Source organism: Daucus carota, chromosome 3, assembly GCF_001625215.2.
Source record: "Daucus carota subsp. sativus chromosome 3, DH1 v3.0, whole genome shotgun sequence".
NCBI lineage: Eukaryota > Viridiplantae > Streptophyta > Magnoliopsida > Apiales > Apiaceae > Daucus > Daucus carota.
The window spans coordinates 55,582,222-55,596,236 of NC_030383.2; the positions used below are offsets into that span (position 1 = coordinate 55,582,222).

Genomic DNA, 14,015 nt, shown 5'->3' on the forward strand with positions numbered 1-14,015 from the left:
ATATTGAGCCCACTTCAGTGACCAACTAGATAATTAACCCCTTCTACTTCTTTGCTTCTCTCTAATTCTCTCTCCAACTTTTCTATTAAATAATAATAAATTTTGAATAAAGATAAGTATAAAGAGTAGGTCGGAGTTGTCACGATATTCAATGTATTAACTTAGTAGGAGTCACATAATATTTTTTTTTTAAACCAGGTTTTGAGAACATCATCGCCATTGGAATTCGGAGATGCTCTTACGGCTGTAATTGATCAGTATTTGATGAACGGTTTTTCTATGGTGTGTTCATAGGCACATACTAAGCGTGAAAATTTTTGTGTTTAGATCATTTTGACTGGGTCCCACTTCTTAATAATGGTGGATCCCTCTCAAATACATCAATTAAAATGATCCAAATGCAAAAATTTCCGCGCGTAACATGTACTCGTGGGCACATGCTTGACAAACTCAATATTGGGCTGTGAATGCTGTGATATGCAGTTAGTTACTTTTAAAAATAATAAATTGATGAAGCCGTCGTCTTCCAAATTTGTTAGACTTGAATACTTGATTAAACCAATACTTATGTACCCATTTGGACTTTGGAGTTTGATTTGGATTGGGTCAGTAGCACCAATTTGGACCATACACCTTGAGAGACTAAAGTCCATAGAAAACCTATTTGGAAAATGTTGGACTTAGAACTGGATCCATGAACATACAGTACTTCTGTTTAAGGAGTATACAACTTCAACTCAGCAATAACTCAATGCGCTGGTTGGTTGTTGCAGTAAATGGGCCTGCAGCGTGTATGTCAGGAAGTGGGCTCTCACTGCTCAGTTTAAAGCAAGTCCAATAGTCTCCGGAACCCTAAATATAATATAAAAAATTATTTCATAATAGTTTATGATATATTCTACTAACTTCAACTCCAACAATGTGCCTTATTTTCACTATATGTTTAATATTTTATTATTAAAAGTTCACTTTCATCATTAAAATATAATATAAAATAGAGAGAGAAAGAGAGGTTTGGTAAGAATTTATTATAAAATAGGGGATATGGCAAGGAGAGATGGCCTCAAAAATAGGGCTTAAATGAGTTGTTAAGGGCATCACTGGAACATTGTCGGATCAATTTTTTTCATCAAATGCCCTATATTATGACTTAAGATACTAAATAGGGCAGCTGTGACTTGCTGTTACTTTTCTACCTCTCCCCGTCCCCAGAACTGTTTAGCAATTAGCAGTGCTGCAGTGGTATACATTTACTACTCACTATTTACGCTAATTCCACTTATATTTACGTGTATATTTGCATTCCGTAAAATATAAATACATGATATATTTTCAAAACTTTTTTATTAAATAAAATTTAATATTGAAGTTTTATTTTAAAAAATATAAAAAATTATTGTAAATTATATTTTAGAAAATCTTAAAAAATGTGTCAAAACATAATATCCATGAATTCCAAAAAAAACTCTTTGGCAATTTCACATAAAAAAATTATGATTTATATTGGAAAATTTCTTATTTTAATACTTATTCTAAAGTTATTTTGTAATAATACTACAAAAATCATCAGAATTTGAAATTTTTTAATTAATACTTTTACCTGGTATATTATAAATTATCGATTAATAATGAATCTGCATTTCCAAAAAAAAAAAAAATTCAATAATACATATCCTATATTTTATTTTACATTTTGCCATATACAAGCAACTTAAATTAAAATCGGATAAGGCTGAATTGTGAAGTAACCTGGACACACACATGTACATACAAACTTGAACTCCAGGTTTCTCCTCGTCACTTACACTTAGGGGTGGCAAAATCCGACACGACCCGAAGCACGACCCGAAACCGACTCGAAAAAATACGAATTAGGGTCGGGGTTTTTGACTTTCGGGTCGGGTTCGGGTTGGGTAAAAATATACCCGAAAAAATCGGGTCATTTTCGGGTTGACCCGAAATACCCGAACCCGACCTGTTTATTTTAATATTATATATATTATATATTATATATTATAATTGACATATATATTACATCTTCCAGCCTGCAAAGTGCGATCCGGAGTCAGTAACCCAGCTGTGAGGCCCAATCCATAATTACATCGACTCAAACCCTATTAGGAACCAAGAATAATCATTCCGCCTCTTTCATACTGACGACTCCATTCTGCCTCTTCACAAAAATATAAAATCATCTCCTTCTTCTGATTTTACAAAGCCATATCAATTATACCTCAGCCTAGCTTCATCAAGAGCAACACCACCCATCTCAAAGTGCAGAGCAACTGACCCTGTTGTCGAATCATACGATACCTCCCCATTCGAATAATTGCTCAAAGACTGATTGTTCAAAACAGCTCAAGTAGTGTTACGGTTGGAATTGAAATCATAAGTAGGTGGTGTGGACCATAGGTGGGATCGCAGAGCTCATCATTCATAGCAGAGAGGATTTGAAAGCCAGCTTCTATGGTTTCTTCTGGTTGTTTTTGACCAGACTATTAATTTTTTAATTTTCTAATTTATTTTTATTGTTTTATTCAAATTTTCGGGTCATTTCGGGTCAGTTTCGGGTAATTCAAGTACCTACCAGGTCGGGTTCGTGTCACACTTTTTCAACCCGTTTCGGGTTCGGGTCGGGTTCGGGTTGAGATAAAAAAAAACTAGGTACATCCAACCCGACACGAACCCGACCCATTACCCGAAATTGCCACCCCTACTTACACTTCACTTCCAATACTAACCCCAATCTCTACTTGCCGTAACTTCCACCGCCACGCGCAACCTGTAAAATCCCCACGCGCCACCTTATCACTTCACATAATGATGAATCAAGAGCACGAGGAGCAACAGCACAATCACACATCCCGAGACGAAATGGAAACCCTAGCTCTATCCAGCACCGAGCAATCTCCGCCGTTCGCCGAGATCTCGATGGACGATCACGATCACGACTTCAATCACAAATACGATCCGCTACTCAATCAAACACAATCGCAAAATCAAACGCCGAATCCGTACAACTCGTTTCTCGAGCCGCCGTCGTACGCCGAAGCGATTTTCAGATCGTTCGATGGAGACGATAACAACAGCAATAACAGCAGCAACAACGGTGCAGGAGTCAACGGTCACGATGCGTTCGCCACGTCGACATCGCAATCCGGAGCGGAGTATGTGCGGATCACGGTTTCGGATCCTCAGAAGGAGCAGGACGTGTCGAATTCGGGTATAATTGGAAGTACTAGCTATTTTACTTATTTGATTACTACTAGAACTAATATTAGGGAATTTAATGGAATTGAGTTTAGTGTGCGGAGACGGTTTAAGGACGTTGTTACGTTGTCGGATCGGTTGAGTGAGACGTATCGAGGCTATTTTATTCCGATTAGGCCGGATAAGAGTGTTGTGGAGAGTCAGGTTATGCAGAAGAATGAGTTTGTGGAGAGTAGGAGAGCAGCGTTGGAGAAGTATCTGGGGAGGCTCGTGGAGCATCCGGTGATTAGGAAGAGTGAGGAGTTGAGATTGTTTTTGCAAGCGGATGGGAAGTTGCCGTTGGTGAGGACTACGGATGTGGCATCGAGAATGTTGGATGGGGCGGTGAAGTTGCCATGGCAGTTGTTTGGGAGGGAGAGTTTGGCGGGTAGTGCGGTGGATGTGAATGAGGTTGTTTTGCCTGCGAAAGGAGGGAGGGATTTGTTGAGGATTTTTAAGGAGTTGAAGCAGTCGGTTACGAATGATTGGGGTGCGGCGAAGCCGCCGGTTGTGGAGGAAGATAAGGAGTTTTTGGAGAAGAAGGATAAGTTGCTGGATTTCGAGAATCAGATTAGTAATGCTTCTCAGCAGGTCTGTTGAAATCTTCTAATGTCAGTTTTGAAATTCAAATGTGCTATGTTTCAGTATATATAAATAGTAATATTTGTCAATTTATATATGTATTGATTTTGTGTGATGATGTGTTCTAGTGAAATCAATGTTAAATTGTACACTTTATTAGTTGATTGAGCTTAAATAGATGTTAATCAATTTGCTAGAAATAGCCTATGAAGAAATTAATATGTTGCACAGAGTTTGGTACGGGAACATATACGGGTACGGGAATGGGGACATGAAACGGTTATAGGGTACGGGTACGGCATTTAATATATTAATTTAATCTTTTACATATATGAAACATAGATAGCTTCCGGATCGAATATCATCACAAAATGGCACTGGTAGCTCCAGGTCCCTCCGGTTCCCCTTTGTTTTCTCCAGCTTTGTCACATAGTCCCACAAAGGAGGTTGATTTTCGGACTTCCGGTGATCCGCGGTAGCCGTAGCACTTCCACTTCCACTACTACCAGAACCCATACCGCTGCTTCCATATCCAAACTCCATTGATAATGTGAGAGGGAGATAGAGATGGGAGAGTGAGTGTATATCTCTATATATATGTCTCTGTGTATATAATAGCGAAGCGGCTGTACATAAGAGTTTAGGGTTTGTGATTTTATATTGGGGTACGGGTATTTTGGTAAATATATCACTGGAAACGTCCCCAACATCGCTTGACCATCCCTTGATTTCTGGGGACGTCCCCCAGCCGTACCCCAGCCGTACCCAGCCGTCCCCCGAGGAGTCCCCGTCCCCGAGATGTCCCCAGAAGGCGGTACTCTGCCGCTCTGGCGTCCTCGTGCAACATCAAATTATCAACTCTGTATCTTCACATCTCAAGTGGCTTGCATAAATTATAAATTATGTAGATAGAGCTCCCTGTTATGTCTTAATGATACTCGATTGCTTTTTATTCTTTAGGCTTAAGATACTAGTGCAGAAAACATGTCTTTTAACTTTTCGTAATGTATTATGGTATAGTATATAGTATAAGCATAACATTTGTTGATATTGTGGTTTGCTCTGAGGTTGTGGACCTGCACTATGTGTAAATATGGTGCTCGCCTCCAACGTCCGTTTGGTGAATGCCATGATCTTTATTTCAATTTTCAATTTGTAATATCTTCTATCATGTAGCTGACTTAGGTAACGTAATTTGTGGACCGAAGTTACTAATAACTTGTGGAATAAAACGGCATGGGTAGGCTATTAATTTGGGAAATGTATTGATTGCAAGTTGATATTACTAAAGGTATCTGTTTATAAATTTGATATTTAATCTGATCTTGCAGGCTGAATCCCTTGTTAAAGCTCAGCAAGATATTGGGGAGACAATGGGGCAACTTGGATTGGCTTTTGTCAAGCTAACAAAGTTCGAGGCAGATGAGGCACTGTTTAACTCTCAAAGGGTAAGATCTGCAGACATGAAAAATGTGGCTACTGCTGCGGTCAAAGCGAGCAGACTGTATCGGGAGTTGAATGCACAGACTGTGAAGCATTTGGTGAGTTACCGGATCGTTGTACTTTTTTGAATTTGAAATATTAAATTCCATCATGATTTGTTATCTTTTCAGGCATCCTTTTTCACTTAAATGCTAGATATTTACAAATGCTCTATTTTGTTAATGCAGGATAAGCTCCATGACTATCTTGGGGTGATGCTGGCAGTTAACAATGCATTTTCGGACCGCGCAAATGCTTTGTTGACGGTGCAAACTCTTTTATCTGAGCTGGCCTCTCTGAATTTAAGGATCGAAAAGCTTGAAGCTGCTTCTTCAAAAATTTTTGGTGGTGACAGGTCTAGGATTCGTAAAATAGATGAGCTGAAAGAAACTGTAAGAGTAACGGAGGAAGCTAAAACCTGTGCAGTCAGAGAATATGAACGGATCAAGGTAACATGTTATTTCTAACAGTGCATCTTCTAATTAAACACTTTAGGAATCTTATTCTCTTAGTAAAACCAGGTGTACATAAATTCCATTACAGTATCTTAGTTGCTTCATTCAACTCTTCATATAAGTATATTTGTTTTACCTATTATTTGATCTAAGATAGGATATATATATTAACTAGTTCTTTCCTTTTTTATTTTATGAAAAAATGCAGTGCAAGGGTCTTGGGACTCGGAAAAAACCATTACTATGCCTCTGTCCATGAATAAGCTTTTTTCCAAACTTAATATAAAAAGACATAAGCTTAGCCCTTGCTTAAGTTATGCTGACAAACAGAGAATGATTATTTATGCTGTTAAATTTTATCTTGATGTTCTTATAATGGGATATTGATTTGTTGCCTAACAAAAACTAGTTAGCAAGGACTTCAGTCAGTCATTAACAGCCGTGGTCTCATTCTTAGTATGTAGCATAATTAGGGACACAGTTTAGCACTTCATGTTTAGAAATTAGCATATAGAGTGGGATAAAGTACTTAGAAAACAATATGAAGAAACGGAAGAGGAGCAGAAATGAACAAAACTGAGTGTGTAATGGAAGTGGAGTGAGTCATGTGGAATGGACTGCACACATGGCAGTGGCACTAAAACACCAAACTGATCGACATTGTGACAGTCAGAAGGTCATCAGCTTTATATAATTTAATACCATTAATCTTTATTAAAAACACTGAATACAAGTTCTTGGACCTGTGTTATTTGATTGTGACAGCAATACCCTGGTGGTCTTCATTCAAGATGAGGATGTTAACAGTAGCGACGTTGGAATGGAGGGTATCCGCTGCAGCCTCTTGACCATTTCTTAATGACTTTTTTATGGCTCAATATAATTAGTTAACACAACTAGCAGAAGACTAACTAAAAGGTGAAGCCTGAAGTCACCATCTCATTATTAGATCTTCTAATAAAACCCATTCTTCTAGGTTAGTTTTAGTGTAGAATGGAATTGCTATACTTTGTGGTTAACGAGGATTTGCAGACTTATGCAAACAAATAGCTGCATACCCTACTCTTTCATAGGCAGTAGCCAGTACTCATGTGAAATTTGCAAGCCAGACTGTGACAAAGATGTAGATGTTCCTGCTGCTTTCCTCTAACTCATAACAAGGCACCAAATACCTGTGCCAGCTTTCTTCTAGCATGTAACTGTAATGCATTGACTGCCTAATTCTGTACTCTATCTAGTGCTAGAAAAACTGTTTAAAAATACATCTCATTCCTATGCAATTTTTTTCATGTTTAATTTGGACACAACCATTTGGGAAGGTCTTAAGTCGAAACAACAGGCTGGGCATACTTTCGAGTTAAGTATCATAGTTCATTTGTGAATGGTTTTTTTAAGAATATCCCCTGATTTGCTGCAAGCGAAGAAACACATTGAGCTGGTTCACCATTTAAAAGTGGGAGAAGACTCCCAACTTCATAAGGAACTTTGACAGTGAGGAGAGAATTTACCTCATAAAAAAAATTATTTTAGGAGCAGCAGCAGTACACAGTTATTATAATACTATCTAGACGTAGGGCCAACTTTGCTTCCATCACAGGTTACTTCAATCCTACTGCTTAAGTACCATTTATCTATTATCTTTTAGAAAGGCAAGCACTTTTTTTTAATCCCTGTGCCTTGTCAGGGAACTAGACTAAGTAGTGTATGACAAGTGCGAGAAAGTTTGTTTACCTTTCATGGCCTTGCAACAAATTAAAATGGTTTGCACTCCTTGGGATCCGTAGTTGAACAGCAAAAGGGTTGTTCAAGTATATGATGCTAGTTGGTGTGCTTTTGCTGTTAAATGGATTTGTATAGTTGTTCTTCGTAGTGAGTCCAGAATCCAATTTGCTTTAAAACATAAGTATGAAACAGACAATTTTTATTTATCTGTCAATACACCTGGAACGATTGATGGTTGTCTTACTTTGCCTTGTTGGTATTAGTCATCCATCCTTCTCCCTGAACTTGATATCAGTAACCCAATAATGCATGGTTCAATATTTTTCTGCTGTCTAAGGTGATGATTGCAAGTCAAAGTCAAGAATACATCTTTTAGTTCCTCAGAGTTGTTCCTCACTAAGAATTCTTGGTAAATTTTAACAGGAAAACAATAAGAACGAGCTTGAAAGATTAGACAATGAGAAGCATGATGACTTTTTGAGCATGCTAAAAGGATTTGTTGTGAATCAGGTAATTCCTAATATTTCTCATTGATGACCTATAAATTTCATTTTATAATTTGTTACTTAAATTTTGATTATGTTGTAGGAATATGACTAATGTCCATTGGTATTATTATTATTATTTTTGTTTACGGAGGTTAATGAAAAATAAGTTTGTAATTTGTAGTCCTAGTAACGAAGAAAAAGAACGAGCCAATGTCATCTTTTTCGTTATGAAGAAAGATTTTAGTCATTTTAACGAGGGATGTTTGATGGCAAAGCTAGAAAAAGAGTTCTAGCACAAAGCTAAGCTATTAGCACAAACCCAACTTATACTAAAATATTGCTTTTATTGTCGAGATGATGAAAGTCTACTCGGGAGGATATTAAATTGATAGATTGAGAAAGGCAGATGAAAGTAGTGGTGGGATTAATTTATATATTATAAAAGTGTACTATTTTGGAAAGTTCTGAAATGTTAACGATTGAGAGTGACATCATCAATCAAGCATAAATGTAATGCAAGTGGATTTGCTTTAACTGAAAGTGGATTTGGGGGGGGGGGGGGGGGGGGGGGGGGTTACTTCTTTGCATTTGCTTCCAAATCATGATTTTTTGCAATAAACTAGTTGCGTTGCTATAATTTGCCCCGGGGGGGGGGGGGGGGGGGGGGGGGTTGTTACTTCTTTGCATTTGCTTCCAAATCATGATTTTTTTTTGGGGGGGGGGGGGGGGGGTTGTTACTTCTTTGCATTTGCTTCCAAATCATGATTTTTTGCAATAAACTAGTTGCGTTGCTATAATTTCCCCGGGGGGGGGGGGGGGGGGGGGGGTTGTTACTTCTTTGCATTTGCTTCCAAATCATGATTTTTTGCAATAAACTAGTTGCGTTCTATAATTTCCCCGGGGGGGGGGGGGGGGGGGGGGGTTGGTTTGTTAATTCTTTGCATTTGCTTCCAAATCATGATTTTTTCGCAATAAACTGGTGCATTGCTATGATTTCGCCCCGGGGGGGGGGGGGGGGGGGGGGTGTCCAAATTTGCAACCAAGGATATGCATACATGCGTTGAGCCACATCATTAATCAAGCATAAAAGTAATGCAAGTGGATTTGCTTTAATTAAAAGTTGGGAGGGTTGTGCAAAAGTCGCCTTAGAGATGGAAGTAGTTGTTACCAAAATGCACCTAGCATCAGAGAGCAAGTTTCGCTTTAGCACCAAAATCACTTTTTTGATGCCATATTTTAGAGATGGCTGATGGCTTTAGCCAATTTGCATCTAGCATTGGACTTGTTCTATTGCGTCATTAAACTATAAAAGATGCTTAAAATCTGGACATGGTGATAGCCTGCTTGTATGTGCCTTTGGTATTTTCCAGTGTAAGTAGAGAAGTAATACCATTCATGTTAGCAGGCAGGATATGCAGAGAAAATGGCAAGCGTGTGGGAGATGGTTGCTCAAGAAACAAGTGGATATGCTGTGAAGGAGAGTGACTGAGCAGACTGTGTTTATACTTTTATTTCTTAGTTTCTTTTTTTTTTCCTGTCACCCTTCTCTTAGTTTGTACGTATTTTCATGTACACTGGTAGTAACTGATTACACCTAAAACTGTTAATGATAGTATGTTACACCTTTTTTTTTTGTTGCTAAATTAGTATGTTACACTTTTAGAAGTTAGCACACATCTTATTTTGTAATATTTTATTCCTTTATTGAAATAAACTCAACCCGGGTTTTTTGATGTCTGATATATCTTTGGTATTTTCCAAGTTGTGAAGTTAAATTATGGCCCCATCTCTCAGTTGTGTCGATACTTTTCTTAGTTGGCACCTGTAACTGATAATCCATAACTGTTGCTGAGAGTATTTTACAGTTTTTTTGAAGTCTGGCTCACATCTGACTTGGTAGAGTTGGGATTGCATTTTCCAAGTTTGTGAAGTTAATTTATGGCCCGATCTCTCAGTTCTGTGTCGATACTTTTCTTATGTGGCACCTACTGCAACTGATAACCCATAACTGTTGCTGAGAGTATTTTACAGTTTTTTAGAAGTTTGGTTCACATCCGACTTGATAAAATTTTAAGCTGGGATTGCTGCTGTATTGTCGATGGTTTTGGTTGTTTTTATTGCGGAGTTAGATATGTCACATCCTTGATTGATGCACATCTTTTATTGAATATTGATATTCAGGTCAAATTATATTTTATATACTCTCTTTTTAGATGTCAAATTTCTATTTTTGTTGATCAAATTGACTAATATTTGATCGAAGAATATAAATCATGCTTACATTATTTTAAAAAAACTGAAAAATTACATAGTAAAATAAATTAAAAGTTATTTTCGGTGATATATTTTTCTTTTTTTATTAATTGATAAAATGTTAATAAATTTGAGTCAAATTTTAATCAATTTAACTGGTTAAAAATCAAATGTGACAACTAAAAAGCGATGGAGGGGACTACACTTTAATCTCCTAATTATTTAGGTGCAGTATTTTGATCTCAAATTTAACGAAGGGTGGGGTACCTATAAACTCAGGGTGTCCTAAACTTAGGGTGTCCATCTATCCGCTCCCTTTTTTTTTATGGGTTTGAAGTTAAAACTATTTTTTCTGGCTTAACAACTTTGCAGTTGGGCAAAGAAGTTGAAATCAATTTCAGCATAAAAATATACAAGGAACACTTGAGGCTTATTTTCAGCATGGTATTATAAACTATTAAAATATATGGATATAAAATAATAGAAACATTTTAAATTAATGAAATTATCACTGAGGCATAAACATCATATGATGTTTCCCAATAAAGCTTCTCACTAATGCAACCTATCAGACATCACATGATGTTTTACTAAACAAAAAACATTGCTGACAGCCTATTTGAATGAAAGAATCATCTTCTATGCTAAGCACTTGAAACCAAAGTTCAGACAGCTGTTGAAGTGCCAGCTCCTGCTTCATCACTAGAAGTCGGGGTGGTATCTGATCTGATCTCCTCAAGCTGCTGAAGAACTTCCTGAACTTCTGGCCTCGATGAAGGCGAAGGATCAACACAATGCAAAGCCAGTTTCAATGTATTTAACAATTCATCGCCTATTGCAGATGCATCTTTCATCAGTTCCAAGTCAAATACCTCATTTGTCCATTCCTCCTTTACAATGGAAGCTACCCATTGAGGCAGGTCTGCTCCCTCCCCCGGAGACTTCCCAGTTAGAAGTTCAAGTATGATAACTCCGAGGCTGTATACATCTGTCTTCCTGTTTGCTTTCTTGATCTTTGATAGCTCTGGTGCTCGGTAACCTAAAGCTCCTGCTGTTGCAATCACATTAGAGTTGGCAGCAGCTGTCATCAGCCGAGATAGCCCAAAATCTGCAACCTTGGCATTTGTGTGCTCATCAAGCACAACATTGCTCGACGTAAGATTCCCATGGATCATATTCGCATTATTGTGGAGGTGTAACAAGCCCTTTGCAATTTCTTGCATAATCTTCATTCTTGTTAGCCAATTGATAGGCGTGTCAGGGCTTCGAGCTGCATCAAAGATGAAAATAGTTCATAAGACGAACATTTATAATCTATTAGACTACATGATCTATCAGACAATGTTTCATGTAAATAAGATTAAGCTGACTAACCATGGAGAAATGTTGTAAGACTTCCTTTTGGCATATAATCAAAGACAAGAAGTTTTTCTCCTTTAGGTCCCATATAATACGCCCTCATAGCCAAAAGATTAGGATGTCGGATTTTCCCAATCACATTAACCTCCTTCTCAAATTCCTTCTGATTCTTTGTCAGCTTTTCTCTCAATCTCTTCACCGCTACTTGATTGCCATCTTCCAGCGTGCCCTTATAAACTGTTCCGTAAGTACTCTTTCCCATAATCTCAGCTGTGGCACACAACAAATCCTCAGCTGTAAAAACTATAGGTCCATCAAAATGGACAAGTTTTCCACCATTTCCTCCACTTCCCCCAGCTTCAACTTCACTTGCAGTGGGGGGGACCTGCTTATCGCCACTTGGAGGAGGAACCGCCCTTGTGGCAGCCTCACTATCTTTTCCTTTCGACTCTGTTCTCCTCCTGAACAAGCAGCAGAGCAGTATACAACACAGCAACAGTAACACTACCAACAAAGCCCCAGCTGCAATGAGAATAATATCTTTGGTGCTTAATTTGTTTCCATGGTCTTTCTTTTTCTCCTCTGATGGGGAGGGAGACACAGGACACAACGTCGAATCACTATAGCCGCAGAGCTGAAGATTACCCACAAAAGCACTCGAATTGAATTTTTGGGAAAGCAGAATTGGAACAGGGCCAGAGAGGTCATTATATGAAACATTGAAAGACTTAAGATTGGGTAAATCACCAAGGGAAACAGGGATTCCACCTGTTAGATTATTATGAGCAACATCGAGTTGTCCGAGACTAACAATTTTCCCAATAGAGCCAGGAATTTCACCAACAAAATGGTTATTCCTCAAGTTGAGGACTGTAAGGTTATGCAACTCACCTATACTCTCTGTGATATTGTTATCAAGATTGTTGCTTTCAAGATTCAAGAAAGTGAGTGAAGATAGATTCGATAGGCTAATGGGTAAGCTTCCATTGATGGAATTAAAAGAGAAATCTAAAGTTTTAAGCTTGGAAAGTCCACCAATCTCACTTGGTATTTCCCCACTAAATTTGTTATGACTCAATGTAAGTACTTGAATCTCTTTCAACTGGACTAAAGAAGCCGGTATGCTTCCGGTAAAAGCATTATGATCAAGTGTTAACAATTGAATGCGAGAGACATTTATACCTGATGGTTCTCCCCAAGAATCTGAAATTGGGCCAGAAAGATTGTTGTTTTGAAGAGCCAAGAATTTGAGACTAGATGATTGCATAAGACTAGTGGGGATTAAACCAGACAATGAGTTAAAGCTAACATTGAGCATGAAAAGCTTACTAGAGTTTGCAAGACTAGCTGGAATGTTGCCTGTGAGAGAATTATTAGCAAGATCAAGTGTTTGAAGACTTCGACATAGGCCCAGTGAGGCTGGGATCGAACCAGAAAACCGATTGTTGAATAGCTGAACTCCTCTGAGATTTGGAAGAAAGCCTAATCCCACTGGAATAGGGCCTCCAATGAAATTATTGTGGAGACTGAGCTTTCTTAGAGCTTGAAACTGCGCAATCTTATCGGTTATTTTACCACTTAGTTCTCTCCATGGAAGCTGGATCACAATAACTTGGCCTTGAGCACATTTGATCCCTTCCCAGCCTCCAGAACAGGCTCCAAAACCACTGTCATTCCAGCTCTTCAAGAAGCCTTTGGGATCTATCAAGGTTTGCTTGAAGGCCTGAAGTGCTTGGTAATCTGCTTGAGTCACAATTACACCATCCCATTCCTGGCTTGAGACTGGTTGAATGGTGAAAATTAGTAGCTCAAGCAAAACTATAAAATGGGCTAATTTAAAAACAAGGTTTGACAACTTTGAAATGCTTGACTGGTGTGACTGAATCATCTTCATCTTCAACTTCAACTTCAACTTCTCCTATTTTCTTCTCAAAATGGGTACTTTTTTCAATCAAAGTTCAAGTTTCTTTTGAAAAAAGTGACATTTCTCACAAAAAGTTGAAGAAAGATGAAAAGGGTTGGTGTAAAAACACTGAAAATGAAATGGGCTAATTTGAAATAGTAGAAATACAAGTGGGAAAGAGGGGTTGGGAGTATAAAAGAGGAATCTTGATTATGGCAGACAAAAAATGATAAAAATGTCAGGGAGTTAATCTACAAACAAGGCTTCTTCTTCTTGCCCCTCCAACGGCTAGTAATTCTGGGTTTTGTTCAGCATTTGATTGTGTGTGAAAGGTATGTGTATTTAAGTACCTCGAAATCAGTGAGCAGCTGAGTGTTTGTATATGTGTGTGTGGGTATGCATGTACATTTAATTGTTTATTCTTGTGATGAGGCTCCTCTCTAACGGCTATATTTCGTACTTATGGATCCAAGCAACAGTTACAATGTCTAAATGTTGTCATGAGTGTGCTTAGACTTAGAC

At 38.1% G+C, this 14,015-nt stretch overlaps 2 protein-coding genes across 2 annotated transcripts; one reads left to right on the forward strand and one right to left on the reverse strand.

Moving 5' to 3' along the window:
• Nucleotides 1-2,062: 2,062 nt before the first annotated feature.
• LOC108214584 (sorting nexin 2B-like) lies at nt 2,063-9,715 on the forward strand. Its single transcript, XM_017386665.2, has 5 exons — nt 2,063-3,840; nt 5,163-5,372; nt 5,502-5,762; nt 7,914-8,000; nt 9,384-9,715. The coding sequence occupies exons 1-5, from the start codon at nt 2,821-2,823 to the stop codon at nt 9,465-9,467; spliced, it is 1,662 nt and encodes a 553-aa protein (XP_017242154.1). The 5' UTR covers nt 2,063-2,820; the 3' UTR covers nt 9,468-9,715.
• Nucleotides 9,716-10,700: 985 nt separating this feature from the next.
• On the reverse strand, nt 10,701-13,700 carry LOC108211083 (probably inactive leucine-rich repeat receptor-like protein kinase IMK2). Its single transcript, XM_017382580.2, has 2 exons — nt 11,606-13,700; nt 10,701-11,501 (listed from the first exon to the last, which is right to left on the reverse strand). Exons 1-2 carry the CDS (start codon nt 13,482-13,484, stop codon nt 10,897-10,899), a joined length of 2,484 nt encoding a protein of 827 aa, XP_017238069.1. The 5' UTR covers nt 13,485-13,700; the 3' UTR covers nt 10,701-10,896.
• Nucleotides 13,701-14,015: the final 315 nt, after the last annotated feature.